The following is a 21,563-nucleotide window of genomic DNA, read 5'->3' on the forward strand; positions in this document are numbered from 1 at the left end:
ATACAATTAAACAGGATAGGACAGGGGGATATTCTGATTGATGCTTGTAGGAAAGTCCCCAGACAGACCAATTGTCCCTGAAGGGTAAGATACGGGCTGTGAAACCCAGTCAGACCCTCATTGGGATGGATCCTGGACTCACAATAAGTATTTGAAATGAATAATAAATGATACTCACAGATGCCCCTGTCCCAAATCCTGATGGGCGTGCAGCCAAGTAGAGTGAGATAAGATGAATCTTCAGGAACAAACAAGAGAAAAACTGGCGCACAGCCAAGAATGGGTCCCAAATGAATGTATAAAAAATCTTCTTTATTAATCCATCTTAAAAAATGGAGGTGAACACCCTCCTACGCGTTTCGTGTAAAAAACACTTCATCAAGGAGCATGTACTGTACCAAACATTACTTCCTTATAACATAGACATTTGGGACCCATTCTTGGCTGTGCGCCAGTTTTTCTCTTGTTTATCCCTGCTTCAGCACAGGTGGCTCAAACAGTGGCTCAGTCTTAGGCCGCGCGTATAGTGCCCGTGACCGGCGGCACCCGTCGCTAGCAATACTTAGATTTCGCTTTGCGCGGCGTCGCAGGCATTTGATTTGTTCAGGGGCTGTCACATGAGACGACAGCCCTTGAAAAATCAAATATTCCCGGCTTCCAAAGTCCGCGACGCGACGTACTCCGTCGCATTGCCGCGGTCGCGCTTACTATAAGCGCACGCGGAGGCGGCAATGTATTTGTTTTGGGGCGGCGTCGCCGTCGCAGGCACTATACGCACGGCCTTAGCCTTGTATGTTGATATCCATAGATCGATGCAAAGAAAAGTAGTAAAATATGAGTATGAAATTATATTTCATAACAATATTATAATACGGTTAATAGGAAAGTCCTGAAATATTATATACTATAGGGAATACATTACTTACACCCACCAACAAATACAAGGTAAGATACTAGGAATGAGTAGCCATTATATACATGTATGTATGTATGTCTTTATTTGTATAGCGCCATAAAATGTACATAGCGCTTCACAGTAGTAATACATGTCATATAAATAACAAATATAAATAACAGATCAAGGCAATAAGTGCTTCAGACATACTGTAAAAGTAACATTAAGGAAGGAGTCCCTGCTCCGAGGAGCTTACAATCTAATTATGTGTATCTTATATTAAATGATCAGGTATGTTATCACTTGAAGGATATATATATATATATATATATAACCTTAATAAGTATATATATATTAATGTGAGTTAACTTAAATACTATATTGTCCCTTTCGTGCATTAATTAGGACCAATGGACCAATCAGGTTCCTGCTGCATTTCTACATGAGCCAATCAAATAAAAGGGAAGGGAAATTTAAAAATACACTCACTATACAAAGGGGCGGGGCGATGAGGTGTGTATGGCGGAAGACAACCAATAGGAAACCCAACCCGCTTAACAGACAGCGAGACGAGTCAATCAGGAGAGAGATGGGCGGTGATATTTGCTGCCCAGCTTCCCTTTGCAAGCCGATGTAGCGTGTTGGGATTTAAACCCAGTGTAGCTGCATTGTGCACATCTATACCGTAGTTCCATTTTAAGTATTATTATTATTATTATTATTATTATTTTTGTTGTTGCTATTTTATTTTTTATCCTCAGGTTTTGTATTCCTGGAGGATTTACTGAATCCGATCCTAAAGACATCATGGGAAGAGGTACTTTTTCTTTCAATTAATTTTGGCCACGCTGGTAACAATGATGCTATGTTGTAACAAAGAAGCAAAATGCACCAGTTTACAAAGAGATCTTGGCTGTGGTAGTGTCCAGGATCATCACCAGGGCTAGGCTTGTCCACCCTGTCTTTCTAATGGAAGTTTATCATAGGCAAAAGATAAGGAATTGGCCCCTAGGATTGTTTTGAGTCCTTGTAACTTAGTCATTTAAACGGAGTGATGGTAATACCTCTAGCTGCAAATTGGGGATAGGGCTGGAATGGTGATTCCCCAATCAAGGGTTTAATGAGGGTGTCTGTGAAATGTTCGTTCCTTTCAGGGACTTGCCCAGTACTCTGCCCCACTCCCAACATGAGGAATGCTGTATCATTATTATTGCATATCTATAAAGCGCTATTGTATTCTGCAACGCGATACCATGGGGGACGTGTGTGACACAAATTGTATAAATGGAATTGCACACCAAATAAAAACGAACGCAAAGGTAATGTGCTTGTGAGTTTACAATATAGAGCAGTGTTTTAAACAGGGGTTCCTAAGAAACCTTGGGTTTCCTGGACATCCCTAAAGGGTTCTCTGCAATTTTCAAGTCATTTGAAAATTGTACCAAATACAAAAGAATTTACAATGTATCTGCTCAGACGCGCTATTAGAGAGGGTTGGGGTTCCTTACAATGCATCTGATCTCAGACGCGCTATTAGAGAGGGTTGGGGTTCCTTACAATGCATCTGATCTCAGACGCGCTATTAGAGAGGGTTGGGGTTCCTTACAATGTATCTGATCTCAGACGCGCTATTAGAGAGGGTTGGGGTTCCTTACAACGCATGTGATCTCAGACGCGCTATTAGCGCGGGTCAGGGTTCCGCAGAATTTCACAATATGATTATAGTGTTCCTTAACCCCCAAAAAGTTCAACACTGATCTAGAGGGATCAATGGGCATAATCGAAACATAGGTATAAGTCGCTGCTCATTTGTGGGACAAAGTCCCTGTATACTTAGTATATGTGTTTAATCATGAAGCTGGTATGAGTAGCTAATCACTAATTGAGTACTACTTGGGGCTACATCCTTTGCCATACTTACATTCTGTAATATATATATATTTTTTTGGGGTAATACCCAATGAGCCTTTTTATGAGGGGGGGGGGGAAGATTAGGCAACTTTATTATTTATTTTTTTTCTAAAAATCCCTGGCCTAGGATAGTGTAACCCCCTTAGTCTATTTGGTACTAATATTGCCTGTCTTTTATATCAGCGGTGTGCAAACTGGGGGGGGGGGGCGAGATTGCGTGGGATTTACAGAGGCCCCCCGCACGTTTCCCGAAGGCACTTAATTTAAGTGTCGGGGAAGCGGCGAATGCCTCTGTAGACTGCACTTACCTTGGCTCCGGCGGCTTCTGGAGTCGCGTGGCAACGCCGCGAGATCATGTGACGTCACTTTGCCATGGCAACACAATGCCGAGGTTAGAGGGGAACAGCCGGCAGGGAGGCGAAGGGAAAAAAAGATTGCGCTCCCCTGTTTCTATATGAATATTGTGTGCTGGGAAGTAGGACTACAATTTTCTTAAGTAGAAGCTGACTAGCCCTACTTTTTTTTCTCTTTAGGCCGAGTCCATAGAAGGACAGGCCGTGCTGAGCCGCGCGGACGCTCCGCGCTGAGCCCCTGCATCCTCAATGAGGATGCCTTGAGAGGGGGCTCATGCGAGCGTCCGCAGGCGCGCTGACGAGTTGGAGTTTTCAGCCGAGCGCCAAGCTGTTTTTCAGCGCGTTGTCGGCTGAAAACCTCCAATCACAGCACAGCAGTGTCAACGTCACGGCGCCGTGACGTCAGTGCGTCACGGGCGATTGGCCCAGCGACGTCACTGCCCCGCCTCCCTCAGTCTCCCCCCGCCTCCGATCGCGCCCGCTGGCTCGCCTGCATGGGCATGAAATCGCGCAGATTTCAGCAGGCGAGCGTCAGCGCGGCTCCGAACTCCTCACCCCTCTATGGCCCGGGCCGTAGACTTGTAACTCATACACTATACAAGCGGCCTAAAGCACACACCTCCCATGCTCTGGTCACCCATTGTGTCATATTTGGTGCAGATCATTCTTCCAGTTAGAAGCAGTGCACAATCTGGCGGCTAATAGTGAACGTGTGATTAGAAAACTGGTGTTAGATTTAAAGACCTACTTTTTAACCACATCTGCTCAATTTTTGTTTTTAAAGAAAGAAAAGGACATTTTTTTTTTTTTAAATAAAGAACATTCCCTTTTGTATGTATGTCTTTATATAGCGCCATTAATGTAAATAGCGCTTCACAGTAGTAATACACGTGACAATCGTATGACAAATAAATAATAAAAATAACAGATCATGGGAATAAGTGCTTCAGACTGAAACATTTACATTTCGGAAGAGGAGTCCCTGCTCTGAAGAGCTTGCAATCTAGTAATGGTAGGTTGGAAGGATGTACAGAGACAGTAGGAGGGCGTTTTGTTAAGTGCGTCTTAAAGGGGCTCAGCTTTATGTATCATGTGTATAGTATTAGCCGTGGAGCCTACTCGTATGCTTCGTTTAGCAGGTGTTTTTTAAGGTGGGTCTTAAAGGGGGATAGAGAGGGTGCCTGGCGGGTATTGAGGGGAAGGGCATTCCAGACGTTTGGGGCAGTCAGTGGAGAGGTTTAAGGCGGGAGAGGGCTTTAGATACAAAGAGGGTAGAGAGAAGACATCCTTGAGCGGAACGCAAGAGTCGGGATGGTGCATAGCGAGAAATTAGGGCTGAGATGTAAGGAGGGGCAGAAGAGTGTAAAGCTGTAAAAGTGAGGAGGAGAATTGAGTGTGAGATGCGGGATTTGATAGGAAGCCGGGAGAGGGATTTCAGGAGGGGAGACGCTGAGACAGATTTAGGAAAGAGTAGAGTGATTCTGGCAGCAGCGTTTAGGATAGATTGTAGGGGAGACAGGTGAGAGGCAGGAAGGCCGGACAGCAGGAGGTTACAGTAATCAAGACGGGAGAGAATGAGGGCCTGAGTCAGAGTTTTAGCAGTCCAGCAACAGAGGAAAGGGCGTATCTTTGTTATATTGCGGAGGAAAAAGCGACAGGTTTTAGATACGTTTTGAATGTGAGAGAGGAGTAGAGTGTGACCCCTAGGCAGCTTGCTTGCGCTACTGGGTGTATGATCGTATTTCCAACAGTAATGTGGAAGAAGGTAGTGGGACCAGGTTCGGGATGAAATATGAGGAGCTCTGTTTTTGACATGTTGATTTTAAGTTGCGGAGGGCCATCCAGGATGATATCCCAGAGAGACATACATAAACTTTGGTCTGTACAGCAGGTGTAAGGTCGGGGGCTGAAAAGAAAATTTGCGTGTTGTCAGCATAGAGGTGATATTTGAACCCAAGAGATGTGGTTAGGTCACCTAGAGAGAGAGAGTGTGTACAGAGAAATGAGGTCCCAGGACAGAGCCCTGGCGTACCCCCACAGAGAGATCGAAAGAGGAGGAGGTGTTGGCAGAAGAGACACAAAGTATGTTGGGAGAGGTAAGAGGAGATCCAGGATAGAGCATTGTTACAAATATCAAGAGTATGGAGAATGTGAAGGAGGAGAGAGGGTGGTCCAAGGTATCAAATGCTGCAGAGATCAAGTAATATGAGCAGAGTGTAATGACCTCTGTCTTTGGCAGCATGGTGGTCATTAGTTATTTTAGTGAGGGCTGTTTCAGTGGAGTGAGCAGTGCGGAAGCCAGATTGTAGAGGGTCTAGGAGAGAATAGGTGGTGAGAAAATGGAGCGGGCGTGAGAATACAAGCTGTTCAAGGAGTTTAGAGGCAAAAAGTAGGAGGGAGAGAGGTCGATAGTTAGAAAGACGGGTAGGGTTAAGCTTGCTGGGGTGTTTTTTTTTTTTTTTTTTCCCCAACTTCAATTTTATTGGTTTTTCATTTACAAGGTACAGCATTACGTTGTACATACTGTCACTAAACTTCCCCTGTTCAACTGTAATACCGATACCCTGCATCGTACGAAACCAAAGACACACAACATAAAACTCTCAACAAAAGGCGGGGGGGGGGGGGTGTGTGGTGTAGGCACCACCTTGTCCAATTCTTTTGGTCCTGGTTCCCAGCGGCACTCAGTATTTGCTGATTGGGCGAGCTCCTCTTGACCTCCTTTGGGGGCCTAGTCCAGTCCTACTATCCTAAACCTCTACCTGCTGTTTTTGAGTAATGGCAGAACTGTTGCATGTTTGAAGGAGGAGGGAAAGGTACCAGAGTAGAGGGAGGAAAAAATGTGTGTGTGTGTGTGTGTGTGTGTGTGTGTGTGTGTGTGTGTGTGTGTGTGTGTGTGTGTGTGTGTGAGCGTAGGGATTATAGTAGGTGCAAGAGGTTTTAGGAGGGAATGGGATCAAGAGGGCAAGTGGTAGAGGGAGAAGTGAAGATCAACAGTGCCACATCCTCCTCTGTGACAGCGGAAATAGAGTCAAGGAAGGCAGGAGGAGAGTTAGGAAGCGGTGTAGGGTGGTAGGAGGAAACAGAGGGGATGTTCTGCCGTATGGATTCCAGCTTTTCCTTAAAATAGTCAGCAAAGTCCTCAGTTCAGATGGAGGAAGAGGCGGCAGCTGAGGGTGGTCTGAGTCGGGAGTCCAAGACAGAGAAGAGTCAGCGTAGATTTGACTTGTGCGTGTTGATTAGTGAAGAAAAGTAGGTTTGTTTAGCCTGAGAGAGGGCAGAATTGAAACTGGATAGCATAAATTTGTAGGGAAGGAAGTCTGCGAGAGTGTGAGATTTCCTCCAGAGATTGTATTTTCAGTTTGGAATTGTCAGGCACTGTAACACTGTTTTACTTTTGATATATTCATCTGCTTTGACCACTGACACTGCTTGGCAAAGGCTGTGTGGGACTTTGGAATTCCTTACTAGGGTTCTATAGGTTCCATTCAACATTTTTATTGGTTAACCCATCTACATACGTAAATCAATTGGTTTGAGATGTTATCAGATGGCACATGAGAACATGAAAAGCGGAGGTGGATACTTTTTCCCCACTGCCTCCCCCCCCACCCGTCCTCCCCTCATTTGCCCCACAATTTAGAGGTGCTCCAGGAAGTGGACCCCTTGATGCTATGAATCGTAGCGCATGGCACCTGCTGCACCAACTATTCTGCCACTGATGCAAAGCAACTAAAATCCTGCCCAGTTGCATAGTACTGAGGGCCTAGCCTACCCAGACTATGGGATTGTGTTGAGTTCTCTTTCATACCCCAGATTTTTTATTATTTTATTTATTGACTTTTTTAATGATATAAGCTGGTCAGAAAAAAAACGGGACCCCTTTTTGTTTTCGTCCTATCTTGCAGAAAAATAACTCAATTTTCATGAAAAATTCGAGCAATTATAGGCCTGTCACAGTAGATTACATTTCAAAATGATTTGATAATCTAATAAATATTCTTAGAAATTGGTGACGGCGTGATGACCTCATCAAGTGCATAGTTACAAAATGGTGCTCAGCGCAGAAGATAAGCGCGTTATAAAGTGCTTGAGACAGCGCAAGAATGGGGGTGCCAAACTCTTGCATACAATGTTTCCTGATAAAGGGCGGTCGCTAGGAGACTGAAAAAACTATTTTGTCAAATGTATTGTTCAGGATTGGGAGCGGCTGGATCAACGCGTTATCGGATTTATGCAATCGGATAGTGGCGTTCTCGTCTTCGGACGTGCGTTTCAGCTGCAGGAGGATATTTGTAACGTTTTGAACCATACTTTATAGTAATCCTTGGTGTTTCAGATTAGATTGCACCAGTTTAACACATTTACATGCTACGAAGGCAACTCCCATTTCTTGTTTATTGAAATGAACCTCCAGTAGAGTACCTGGTACTTGTCGACCTAATAGTGACATCAATGTAGTCAACCTCAGTTGATTGTCTACATTGTGCTTCTTGTATAGTGTTAATCTACATAAGAATACCAACAATTGTGCACATTTTCATGGGGATTGAGCGAGAAGCATATGATAAACCGTGTGTATGTCAGAGAGAGGCACACCACAAATATGCAAAAAATTGATTTTATTGGCCCAGCCTTTCAGCTCTGATAAGAGCACTTGATAAAGGCTCCCGAGGGTAGCCAGAACAAGACCTTTTGTTATTTTTGTAAAGTATCTTCTAGGTACTCTGTTAGTAGCACATGACAAAATATGCGCCTTGTATTTATCTTTTATTTATATAGCGCCTACACCTGTACTTGGTGCTTTGCAAGAGACAATACAGTACAGGGAATTATAGTACAATAAGCGCAACACGAGATCAGAAAACGGGAAAGGAAATCCCTGGATGGAGCAGTATTGCTCCCTCTAAGGCTGCGCTTATAGTGCTGGTGACAGCGACGCAATGTCACAACAAAGGCATTGCCGCCGTCGCGTGCGCTTATAGTAAAGACGGCGCGACGGCTTGGTCGCGATCGCTGGAAGTCATCTCAATTTGATTTTTCCAGCGACCGCAGCCTGACGTCGCCGGCACTATAAGCGCAGCCTTTGTGTTAAGTTGTTGCTCCACATCCAGTTATAAATGATTCATTGCACTTTACAGTGTGTGCAGTTCTGTACTTAAGAGTTAGCAGGCCCATCCTTGTTAACCATGAGCACATTCTAATAACTCCTAATCAGTGACTTGCAGCTTTTTGCCATCATTGGTCCTGGACGTCAATGGAGTGTCACAGATAGATAGCTAGAAATCTGCACTTCAACATTAAAATGAAAATGTTCGGTCCTCATGCCCCTAAAATGTCTCCGATTTAGGAGACTGATATCTTCGCCAGGAGTTGGCAGTGGGATCCTGAACCTATGTGCTAGCATAGTGCAATTACCAATGGAAGTGTCTATTTACCCAGCTGCCAGCTCTATAACCTCCCTCTCCCTTATTTACCCGTCCTCTATATATCCTCCTCCCTCTCCCTTATTAACCCGCCAGTCTGCTCTATATAACCTCCCTCTCCCTTTAATTAAATGGTGGCCGGCGCTATATAACCTCCTCCCACTCCCTTAGCTGGCAGTGGTTTTCTCCTGGGTTAGGGTAAGCGGTTGGTTTGTTTGGGTTTTTAGGCTGGCATATTAGGATTAGGTTACCCTATTACGGTTAAAGCAGGCTTTAGGCTGGCAGGTTAGGGTCCGGCTGAGCACGTCTTTTATTCAACCAGCTGCCGATATTGACATAAGGTTGACCAAGTGCCTTTCTTACCCAGCGAGCCTTTTCCAATAGGCTTCTCCTCAGTGTTTTCCCACCGATCACGTATGCTTTTCTGACTATGGCTGCACTAATGGTGACGGTGACAGCGACGCTGACGTCGCACTGTGGTCGCTGGAAAAATCAAATTGAAGTGACTTCCAGCGATTGCGACCAAGCTGTCGCGCCTACGACAAGTGCACGCGATGGCGTCAATACATTTGTTTTGAAGTAGTGAAGTAGAGTCACAGATGCAAAGGGAGGAATCCAAACTGATTGATCCTTGCTAAAGGGAATATAAACTACCTTTTGCAGTCTTTGAGCAGAGACTGTGCCATAATACACAAATTACACACCTTGTTCACTCTTAAGTGTGCATGGGGTCTAGGGGGGTGGGGTTAATCTTTAAACTTCGATAGTGCCAAATCCGGGGAATGTCGCACAAAGTCTAATTTAAATCACCTTTTGATGAATAAACCCTTTTAACTGTTGCTTTAAGGTACTAGCAGAGCTGTGGGCACTGAGCGGCTTTTAGGACAAGGAGTTGAGCTTTTTCATACACTGCGCTGTCTCATTCCCAGGAGGGCTGGATTTATCTGAACTGTCTCTGGCTGTCAGAAGCACTGGGTTGAGCTCTATGGCTACCAAACATGCTGGGCTTATCTGAGCGATGTCATGCACAGTTAACCAATGTATTGCTTTTAGCTGAGCTGGCTACCAGGAGGGCTTTGTTAGCAGAGCGGTCTCATTCTTTGAGCAGTCTCTGTATAGGAGGGCTAGCTTAGATGAGCTGTCTCTCTATACCAGGGAGAGGGATGGGTTAGCTGAGCTGTCTCATGCAATGGCCAGCCTCTGTATAGGAGGGCTGGGTTAGCTGAGGTGTCTCTCTACAGGGGGGCTGGTTTAGCTGAACTGTCTCATGCACTAGGCAGTCTGTACAGGAAGGCTGGGTGAGGTGTCTCTGTACAGGAGGGTTGGGTTAGCTGAGCTGTCTCTGTATAGGAGGGTTGGGTTAGCTGAGCTGTCTCTATAGGAGGGTTGGGTTAGCTGAGCTGTCTCTGTATAGGAGGGCTGGGTTAGCTGAGCTGTCTCTATAGGAGGGTTGGGTTAGCTGAGCTGTCTCTGTATAGGAGGGCTGGCTTAGCTGAGCTGTCTCTATAGGAGGGCTGGCTGAGCTGTCTGTATAGGAGGGCTGGGTTAGCTGAGGTGTCTCTGTACAGGAGGGCTGGCTTAGCTGAGCTGTCTCTGTATAGGAGGGCTGGCTGAGCTGTCTGTATAGGAGGGCTGGCTTAGCTGAGCTGTCTCTCTCTGTATAGGAGGGCTGGGTTAGCCGAGCTGTCTCTCTCTCTCTGTACAGGAGGGCTGGCTTAGCTGAGCTGTCTCATGCACTGGGCAGTCTGTACAGGAGGGCTGGGTTAGCTGAGCTGTCTCATGCACTCCCAAGTCTCTGCCTCTCCTCCCCCCAAGTCCCTTTAAAGATGGCGGCGCCGTGCCCTGCCGCTCCTGTCACAATGCGCTGAGCCTCCCCCTCGGCATCCTACACAAACACAGCCCTGTCTCCCCCCTACCCTCCCTCTCCCCCAGGAAAGAAAATGTCCAAACCCAGCGACGGAAGGACAGGAGACACCTTGGAACCGTCCCGGACCGGGGGCACCAACGAGAACCACCCGAAAATGAACGGGGTCGGTCGGCTCTATTCACTTTTATTACCCAGAGCAACCTTACATACTACTTTCCAGAACCCAAGAGGTTAAATGTACAACTGGGGGATCCTCCGAGGTTAAATGTGTGGTTCTAGTTGCCATGTACTCAAAGTTTAAATTGTATAGTGATTAAATGAACGGGAGATATATGGGGGGAGGGTCACCCTTATTCTGCATGTTTCAGTACTTGGGGTGTTATAATTTGGGGGATTATAGAGGCAAAAAAAAACCAATGTGCAAATGTAATGTGTACTGTTCTGCTAACTTCTGATGCAGCTTGGAATGGGTTAACAGATTGCAGGAGTTGGTAGGTCAATTTGGCAGTCAAATGGTTAAATAAATGCACAGATCTTTCCTGTGTACACCTATATCCGTCCCTGGAGGGGTTAAACGACTCCTGTCCAATTCTTGTCCACGCATATAAATAAACAACCTTATTTGCCCCTAAATCCCTAGGAAGGCTGGTGTCCAGTTTGTGTGAGGTTTATTGAAGGGAACTTGTTTTGGGGGAGGGAGAGGGAGAGGGGGGTTTATGATGGACAGACACCATAATGATAAACAGACTGGATATTGGCTTTAATTGTACATGCATTAACCTCTTTGCTGCCAAAGGATATGGAAAGGATTAAACTGGATTTCTGGGTTGCATCTAAACGTAATCCTTTGGTTATGGGTTTTTATGAAATTAGCCATAAGGACAACTCTAAACCCAATATTAAAAGTAATATATATTTTTACATGTAAGTGGTAACGTCCGCTTAGAGAGGCCAATTACTTCGTTAAGTTTACATGTTAATGGCATACGGAATGCTTTTAATAGTTTGCACAATTCCATGGCACTGTCTAAATCAGGGGTCTCAAACTTAGCCCTCAAGGGCCAACAGACCAGGTTTTATGGATATCCCTGCTTCAGCACAGGTGGCCCAGTCTTTGACTGACTAAGCCACCTGTGCTGAAGCAGGGATATCCATAAAAGCTGGCCAGGTAGTGGCCCTTGAGGACTGAGTTTGAGACCCCTGGTCTAAAACTTTTGGTTGAGTTCAACAAAAATAACACTTTGCATGATGTTTTATCTCACCAACCTAGCAGTCTTAGGCTGAGTCCCCGCTGGCGCAAAGCGCGCTCATGCTTGCAGAGCGCTTCAAGCATGAGCGCCGGGTGTCCTGTTATTTACGCATTTAACGCGCGCTGGAGAGTTAGATTTTTTTGTTTACATAAGTGCCAGTGAGCGTGGGGACTTGCATATATAGATATCTGTAAGTAACCGTGCCCGCTCAGCGCTAGCGGGGATGCAGCCTTATATTTGTGTGTATATGGCTACTGTGGCTTGTGAATGTAGAATGTTACTGAACTACTCTGACCAATGGACAACTGTTTCCCTTCTCCAGGAATTGGTATTTATAGGCCAGTCCAAAATATACTCATATATGAGCCCAAGTAAATTTCTCAGCGTTCGTCCGCCCCTGCAAGAAGAAAATTCAGTCACACACCATGAAGGGAAAGGTCCGGGAAAAACACCAGGCGAAACGCACAAAAAAGCGGAAGGTATGTGTTTTTGTTTTGTTGTACTGAGCCTTTGTATAAATGGGCACACGCATGAATCTAATGCAGGTTAACTAATGCATCTAAAATGCACGCTGCAGCAAAAAAATTAAAGATTAATGATCAAATATCATTAATATTGATTGTGTGCTAGCAATATTTGGACAAAACAAGTAAACTTGTCTCACGTATGTGTTGGTTATCATTAATGTAATTAATGTGGTTATCATTATAATGTAATGCAGCAACATGACTAATGCAAGCAGTGTTTCTCACTGCAGCATATCAATATTTTGCATAATGACCCTTCCACGGTTGTTATAGTGAAAAAGAATTCACGGTTTATCATCTCTGCACCTCTGATACCAATACCTAGTTTTAGCTGTTCATTTTCTTCAAAAAGTTGAGATTCCACAAGCCGTGGCGATCTCCCTCTCATTCAGGTGTCCTTTGTGCTTAAAATATTATCAAAAAAAGCTTTGAGCATAAACATGTGGACCACTTACCAACCTAATTATGCCCAAGTAGCACAAAATATTTTGAAAGCTGAAAGGCCCGCTATTTAATAAAGACGGCATACCACTACTGTTTAGCACATTGAGGTTAAGGAAACTCTTACATTTGACACTTAAATACTCAAAATATATCATTTGCATCTGTTACGTAGGCTGAAATTGTAGTTTGGTGGCAAGAACGCAGCCTTTGAAGAATGTGAAACCTGGTTCAAATCCCATTTGTATCCTCTCCTTGTGACCTGGGCAAGTGACTTTATCTTCCTTTGCCTCAGGCACTAAAATTAGAATGTAAGCTCTTTGGGGCAGTAATGTACACTGTAATAAAATAATATATTTTTCATCAGCCCTTGTCGATCCACTGCTTGATGAAGGCCTCTCCAATGATCATCCAGGTACTGCAGCTGCAAGCCTCTTCTTCCCGATGCTCAAACACATTTTTTTTAAATTTCATCCACCCATCTTGCTTTTGGTCGTCGTCTTGGTCTTTTTAATTTCCTTTGGAATCCAGTCGAGTTCCATCTTTGTCCAACGATGGTCATTTCTTCTTGCGATATGTCCCCCTCACTGCCATTTTAATTACTTAAGCTTTTATGTCAGACTTTTGTTTGGTTTCAAACCCATTCCTTCTTTTTCCTGTCTCTGTGGGCAATATCCATCATACATCTCTCCATACTGAGTAGTCTGAAGCTTCTGTGTTATCTTCGGACTTGGGGTCCAAGTTTCACATTCATACGTAAGCACATGCAGGGTCACAGTGGTCAAAAACTTTACTCTTGGAAGTAGAAGGTTCCCTTGTAAGATTCTTGCTTCTTCCCAACGCCTCCATCCCATCTTCATTCTCCTATTGATTTCATTCAAAAGTTTCTCCTTCATTGTTACTTGCTGGCCAAGGTAGACATAGTCGTCGACTTCTCCCTAGTTCTATTCCATTTATTTCAATCTTTACAGAGGTGTACACATTTGTTGAACATCACTTTGGTCTTCATGAGATTCATATGGAGGTCACCTTCTTACTTGCAGCGGCGAGTTCTCCAATTTGCAAGAGGTCTTCTGGACTTGTGGCAAATAAAAGTTATCTGCCAATCAGAGTGTGACCCAAGTGTTCACATTTTGAGTTTGATTTCTTTGTTTTCCCAGTTAAATGTGTTGCTTTGGTGACATGGTGTCTCCCCTTGCTGATCCTTCTTCTCTTGCTTGTATCTTCATGTAATCTAATGGTTCATGTCGCGTTCTTGTAAATGTTCTTTATAATATCAATGTCCGCTTCAACCCAGTCTTCGTAATGCACGTGGAACCACTGAGGTGTAGACAGAATCAAATGCTTTTTTATAATTTTCTATAATGGACACATTACATGCATCACAAATAAATGTTTCCGCTAACAAGCAAGGGTTTTTATGTATGTTATATTTTAGTTGAGAAAAGGAAAAGTGTTCATGCAACAGAACCGACGGTGAAACCTGGAGAACACAAGGAAAGTGGATGTAATTCTTCTGAACCATTTCCTGGCCACAAACTAGAAGTGACGGAGACGCAGAAAAACGTAGCATTGCCACCTGCTGTCAAGAAACCAGAAACTCCGAAGATGGTCAAAGTGAAGCCGACAAGAAGGAAGTGAGTGGGAGGGGTGGCGAGGGGGGGAGGGTTTGTGTTTGGGGTGTGTCTGAAATATGATGCAGAATGTGGCTTTTTTTTTTATGGCTGTCAAAACCATTACTGGCCAGCAAAGGAGATTAACACCTTCACTGCCACTCCCAAGCAGTGTTGCTGGCAGTGGAGGGGTTAAAGAAGCTGAACCTCTCTATTTTCAGCTAAATTGGCCCTCCTATAGGAAGCCACAGTCTATGTTGCAGCTTCCTGTTGGCCTGAGACTTGCAGCCATTTTGTCTCCCTGGAGAAGTTACTGGAAGGTATATTGCGAACTGAGGAGTCCCCATAGCGGAAAATTGTGTTTGGCTCCTTTTTTATAAAGAAAAATACAATCATGGATTCGGCAGCACCAATTCTTTAACCCCTTTTTCGTGCCCTAATGACGTACGGTGTACATCAAGAAAAGTGCCACCCCTGGGGCCCTTATTACAAACCCTGTATGTCATTGGCCGTTACTCACCTTTTAGGGGCTGTACTTGCCCGTGCCCGTACCCTCCCCATTACATCTGGCCGTCTGCCAAAACTGCTTGGTCACATGATCTTCCCCAGAGAACTTGGCATCTTTGGTCCTCTGCTGCTGCACTGACAGCCATTTAGTGAACCCCCGAGCCGAATCTTCACCGACCGATCGGCAATTTAGCTAATTACATCGTGTGGATTGTATTGATACACATATTAAAGAGGGGAAAAATAAATATTATATATATTTTTTTTTTTAACGGCAACTTGGGACTGCTGCTTTAAGGTAGGAGACACAAAACTGTTATCGGAAACCAGAAATGGTCTCCTTGTGACCTAATGGCCCCTTTCCAGAGTCACTACATTATTTTATATGCTGGAGACTTTTTTTTTTTTTTCTTCCCTTATGCAATTGTTTTTTCATGATTTGTAGACCATCTTGTGAAGGATCAAATATATTTTCAATAGGAGCAGATAAAATCTTTCTTGGCTTGATTTGGTATTGGACAGCAAGAGGACAACTGCAAAATCTTTCCTACATGCATGAATATTTACTCTCCCCCATCCCCCCCCCCCCCCTATTTTTTTTTTTTTTTTTACAGGGTTCAAGCAAAGAATTCTCCAAACAGGAAAGTCACTGATTATTTCCCTATTAGACGAAGCTGTAGGAAGAGTAAAACGGAGCTACAGGTACATAATGTGTGTGTTTAGGAGTTTGGCTTCAGAAATTCCAACACACTTTCTTGTGAAATCATGTATCAATAACTCTGCACCTTCTCCTATAGTGCGAAGAAAAGAAGAGAATAGATGAATTGATTAAAACTGGCGAAGAAGATGGGATGAAGGTAATTTATTCTCCATCACTTTGTGCCATTTGGGGTGTAGATTAAAAACTAATAATGCCTAATATTAAAGGCTGATTGTAAGCATATTTCATTGATCCTAGTGCAGGAGTGGTCAACTCCAGTTCTCAAGGGCCACCAACAAGCCAGGTTGTAAGGATATCCCTGGTTCAGCACAGGGTTGGGCAGTTGTTGACTGAGCCACCTGTGCTGAAGCAGGGACATCCCTAATACCTGGCCTGTTTGTGGCTTTTGATGACTGGAGTTGGCCACTCCTGCACTAGGATCAATGTAAGCATATTTCAATCAGCCTTTAACAATAGGCAGCATTAGTTTTTAATCTACACAACTTGCACAGCCACCCCTATCCTAGTGTAACTTGCAATACACGTGTGTGTGTGTGTATATATACACTGAGTGAAGGATCTACTATGCTTATGTACACTTAAAGATCGATAAACAGCATTGTGTGTATGTGTACATAGGTGGATCTCATTACATCTAGTTTTGTATATATGTTTATATAGATTAGATACAAAAATGAAGAACCACTTAAGTAGTTGGTGTTGAGATCCAAACCCTAAAATAAAGGGGTTCCCAAATGGTGCTTGGAGCTAATAAAGATTAGTGACACTACTTTAAATAGATAGATAGATATATCTTAATGATACCTGTGGTTAGAACTGGTCTAGGTGTGTTTTTTTTGCTCTTTACTTGTACTATTTTGCACTTGATGGTAGTCAGAACGTTCTTTTCAATGGTGCAGTGTAGCCAGGGAGTGCAAAGGTCATTCTGCCGTGAGACTATGCTACTGCATATTGTTGCTTTTTGCGTAAATACACTTGTCCTGTGGTGTTTGTGCTTTTTTATAGGTTCTGTTGTTAGTTTTTGTACAATCGCTATGTACATTACACAATGTAAATACTCTTACAAAGCTTTGCTTGACATTGTTCCTTCTGCCCAGGTTGATGTTATTCTCGGCAAAGGGAGAGGGGTGATAGCAACAAAACACTTTCCTCGAGGGGCGTTCGTGGTAGAGTACCACGGGGACCTCATAGAGATCACGGACGCTAAAAGGCGAGAAGCGTTGTATGCACAAGATATATCAACTGGCTGCTACATGTACTACTTCCAATATCTAAACAAGACCTATTGGTGAGTGTGTTCCTTCCACCTCTCTCTCTTTTAATGAGGTTTCCAACACCAGAAAAGGTAATCGGTGCTTAACCCTTTAGCTGCCAGAGGGGCTAGCACCGCAAAATCCTTGTTGGCGGGGTAGGGGTTAACTCGGGGGTGGCCAACTCCAGTCCTCAAGGGCCACCAACAGGTCAGGCTTTCAGGATATTCCTGCTTCAGCACAGGTGGCTCAATCAACAACTGCACCACCTGTGCTGAAGCAGGGATATCCTTAAAACCTGACCTGTCGGTGGCCCTTGGAGTTGGGTTGGCCACCGCAGGGTTACCACCTCTGCTGCCAGAAGAGCCAATGAAGGGGTTAATGGCGCATTCATTGGTGTGCGGTTTATAAAATAAATATTGTATGAAGAATATGCTTCCTCTCTCATCCCTTGCAGAGAAGCATTGAGTCTTCTCTAGGCAGCCTGCTTTATATAAGCTTATTTTTCCATTATTACCCATGTTGGAATTCAGTCATGTACGTACTATTAGGTGCACTTCCGCATGAAAGGAAAGATCTGAAAGGGACCTACTAGCAACACAAAAATTAAAGCAAAAAATAAATAAATCATGGGATATAATCCATACTGATGGATGGATTCACCAAGTTTCTGCAATAGGTATCTAAACTCTATCCTGAGTGAATGGTAGTTAAGGTCAGATCAAGCTCCATTACCCCTTATTATAGGCTAATGCTGTTAAATTATTGAAATCCCGGCTTTCTGGTTAAAATTCCGGGCATTATCCAATTAGTAATGGCCTGGAATTTTTGGCACCGTGACAACTTTTTCAGCCAATCAGCTTTCAGTTCTCATTCACAAAGAGTGAGATCAGCTCTGACAGGGGAGGCGATTGGACAGGAGGCAGCAGCAAGGCACTGACTCCTCCCCCTCTCTGCCTGCAGCCGGGCACTGACTCCTCCCCCCCACCCTGCAGCCAGGCACTGACTCCTCCCCTGCCTGCGGCCAGGCACTGACTCCTCCCCCCCACCCTGCCTGCAGCCAGGCACTGACTCCTCCCCCCCAACCCTGCCTGCAGCCAGGCACTGACTCCTCCCCCCACCTTGCCTGCAGCCAGGCACTGACTCCTCCCCCCCACCTTGCCTGCAGCCAGGCACTGACTCCTCCCCCCCCACCTTGCCTGCAGCCAGGCACTGACTCCTCCCCCCCACCTTGCCTGCAGCCAGGCACTGACTCCTCCCCCCCCACCTTGCCTGCAGCCAGGCACTGACTCCTCCCCCCCACCTTGCCTGCAGCCAGGCACTCCTCCCCCCACCTTGCCTGCAGCCAGGCACTGACTCCTCCCCCCCACCTTGCCTGCAGCCAGGCACTGACTCCTCCCCCCCACCCTGCCTGCAGCCAGGCACTGACTCCTCCCCCCCACCCTGCCTGCAGCCAGGCACTGACTCCCCCCCCCACCTTGCCTGCAGCCAGGCACTGACTCCTCCCCCCCACCCTGCCTGCAGCCAGGCACTGACTCCTCCCCCCCACCCTGCCTGCAGCCAGGCACTGACTCCTCCCCCCCACCCTGCCTGCAGCCAGGCACTGACTCCTCCCCCCCACCCTGCCTGCAGCCAGGCACTGACTTCTCCCCCCCACCTTGCCTGCAGCCAGGCACTGACTCCTCCCTCCCCCCCACCTTGCCTGCAGCCAGGCACTGACTTCTCCCCCCCCCCCACCTTGACTGCAGCCAGGCACTGACTCCTCCCCCCCACCTTGCCTGTAGCCAGGCACCGACTCCTACAAAAGTGTTCATTTTTTTTTTTAAATTAAATGTGTGTTAAAAAAAAAAAAGCCTGCATGTACCCTGTAATAGTAATAATCCCCTCGGGACAAGGCATTACTGGCCAATAATGCCCTGGCTGGGTTAAAGACCCTCGGCTTCGCCTCGGGCCTTCAACTCTTCCAGCCAGGGCATTATTGACCAGTAATGCCCTTTTCTTCAGGGATTATTACTTAAATAAAGCATTAGCGAAACCCAGCGACAGGATTAACAGAACCGTAGTAACATTCTGACTGTCTCCCTGTGGAGCTTTCAACTCCTGGTTAGGTTGCTGCATTATGGTGTAAAATAAATGATCGCAAAGCATGGGATCGGGTAGGGAGGCAGCTTTAGGGCCTACTTATTTGCAAAATGAAACCAATTTTGGAATAATGTATAAAATAAGTGAAAATACCATTACCTCTTAAGTGCAGGAAAGGCCTGAAGCCTGGAGCAGTCCACCCTACACCCAGCTCCAGAGATGGTTTCCGGTGTTAATTTTTTAAAGGGAATTTAAATGGCCATCCAATAGGAAACCACAACCAGTGATGTTGCAGCGCCCTATTGGCCCACGATTTGGCAGCCATTGTTTCACGTCAGGGAAGTTGAAATTCGGTAACTTCATCAGTGTGTATCTTGGTAATCGGGGGAGTCCTTGGAGCTGAATATAGTGGCATTTGGTTCACCCCCTTTAAAGAAGCATTATTTTTTAGAAAGTTGCATTGCTAGACTCTGCCGCATTAATGTGCTAAAATAACAGTTCAGTCCATAATTCGCTTGCTTGTGGATTTTAGGGGATTTGTTGTGTGCGGTTTTTCCCTTTTTGTATGATCTCTTGTTTGCTAACATCTCTTTGTATCCATTCTCAGTGTTGATGCCACAAAAGAAAGCAGCCGCCTAGGCAGATTGATCAACCATAGCAAGACGGGCAACTGCCACACAAAGCTACACGACATCAACAATATACCTCATCTTATACTGATTGCTTCACGGGACATTAAAGCCGGGGAAGAATTATTATACGATTATGGCGACAGGAGCAGGTCTTCCATTGAAGCACATCCATGGCTCAAAAATTGACTCCAATTTCAGATAGACTTGACCCTTTTTTTACAGTTTGGTGAGCTGCTTGTTTGGTTTTAAATCCGCCTTTTTACATTAGCATATAAGCAAGTGACATGGATTTAAACAGGCTGTCTTAGATTACCAAAACTTTTATATTCAGTTTTGCATAGAGGTAAGTCGGTGCTTCTAAAGCATGCAATGAAATATTATGCAGTTTTTTTTAGGAGTGTGTAAATAAGAAAGAAAAAAAATCCAATGTTTTTCCGGTTTCATTATCTGTGCTAACAATTATTGTTAATCTTGTGGAAGGGTTATTGAAGGAACCTGTTTCAATAGGGCAAATACAAAAATATCATCTCTAATCTTTAGCGGTAGCAAATTGAGGATCGGGGTTTAGCAGCAATCTGTTAACTATCTGACCGCCTAAATTAGTCTACACCGGACTGGGCAACTTAAGTCCTCCAAGGACCACCAACAGGTCAGGTGTAGATCCATCCATGCATACTGCTGATCCGGGGACAAAATGACATTATTTCATACTTCTTTCCCCCTACATATTGAAAGCACCACAATACATAATGTGGGGCAAACAGGTTTAATCCCAGTGAAAATACTATTTAATATCCATACGTGTTCAGTTCCTCAAAGCTTGGGGAAAATACTGTAGTGCTGTACCCCCAGTTCACTGATCTCTGGCCATTTCTGTGCTTCTTGCCACTGCTGCCCCAACACATACCCATAAATTGCAGTACACACTGCCCTACAGAGCTAGTTTGTCACTTCTCGCCAAGGGCTTGGACCATAGAGGGCATGTACGGGGGACACAATTATGTTTGGTCTCTAAAAAAGTAAAGAAAACAATTATATCCACCTTTGCTGTGAAAAGGGCCGACAGTAAATGTGACTTGTACAGCAATTCAGAATGAATGTGTAGTTTTTTTCATAGGGAGTAAACATGTAGCTTTTAAATCATTAGTAGATAAACTGAACATGGCGTACATCATTCCACGAAGAATCTTTACATTTCCTTGGTGCACACAACTATTGGGATTATGGAAGTTGACCAACTATTAAACATAATTGCCACCTAGTATCTTAGCCTTTTTACGTGGGTCCTTGTGTGGCAATGACTGAGAAAGCAGCACCTTACTAGAATCAAAATCTAATTGGGATTGTGTTCCTTCCCATGGCCGTGCCTGGTTTAAGAATGAATGTATGGCTTTTCTGTAGATGATTTTTGCTCTTGCTTCAGAAGGCCATGCACAAACTGTTACTGTAATGGATCATTGCTCTAGAAGGAATTTTAATGCAGTCGGTGTAGAATTTATCAGGTTGAACAAATGTCAAATGTTTTATATTAAAAGAAATGAGGACTGTCTCAAAAAAAAAATATAAAAAAATAAAAAATATTTATTGGTAATGAGCACTGGACTGAACTTCTTACTGATGTATAGATATCACTAGATCTCAAACACAAGTGTTTGCTACAGAGGAAATACTGACCCCACAGAAGTACACTGCACTGTTCTGTGCAGCAGCTTCCCTGTGCTGGAGAAGACGCCCATTCAAATTGATAAGAAAACCTTCATTGCGGAGAAGTGATCTTCACCCCAGTGCATTCAATAAGCCCCAAAGGGGCTCATTTTGGGTTTTTGGCCGGTCACGGTGCAATCAGCCACTTCGGGACTTATTGAATCTGCGCCCAAGGGCCTTATTCTACATACCCCTAAGCGGCCATTGAAGTCGGAGGGTTTTCATCCGAAATGGCAGCTTTGGACTACAGGGCAGAATTCTGTATTTCTACCATGTGAGATTTCCTCTTGAAAAGATTGCCAAAACGTTGAGGATTTCTCAGGTGTTGTCTTTTTTTTTTTTTTATAAACTTTTTTTTTTACATTATTTTGTTGACGTTTTTTC

The 21,563-nt window shown here is 44.7% G+C and overlaps 1 protein-coding gene across 1 annotated transcript; it reads left to right on the forward strand.

Moving 5' to 3' along the window:
* Positions 1-1,586: 1,586 nt before the first annotated feature.
* On the forward strand, positions 1,587-21,066 carry KMT5A (lysine methyltransferase 5A). Its single transcript, XM_075568337.1, has 8 exons — positions 1,587-1,712; positions 10,518-10,615; positions 12,025-12,181; positions 14,109-14,307; positions 15,405-15,492; positions 15,588-15,647; positions 16,609-16,799; positions 19,451-21,066. The coding sequence occupies exons 1-8, from the start codon at positions 1,703-1,705 to the stop codon at positions 19,659-19,661; spliced, it is 1,014 nt and encodes a 337-aa protein (XP_075424452.1). The 5' UTR covers positions 1,587-1,702; the 3' UTR covers positions 19,662-21,066.
* The last annotated feature ends 497 nt before the right edge of the window (positions 21,067-21,563 follow it).

Source organism: Ascaphus truei, chromosome 13 (genome assembly GCF_040206685.1).
Source record: "Ascaphus truei isolate aAscTru1 chromosome 13, aAscTru1.hap1, whole genome shotgun sequence".
Lineage (NCBI taxonomy): Eukaryota > Metazoa > Chordata > Amphibia > Anura > Ascaphidae > Ascaphus > Ascaphus truei.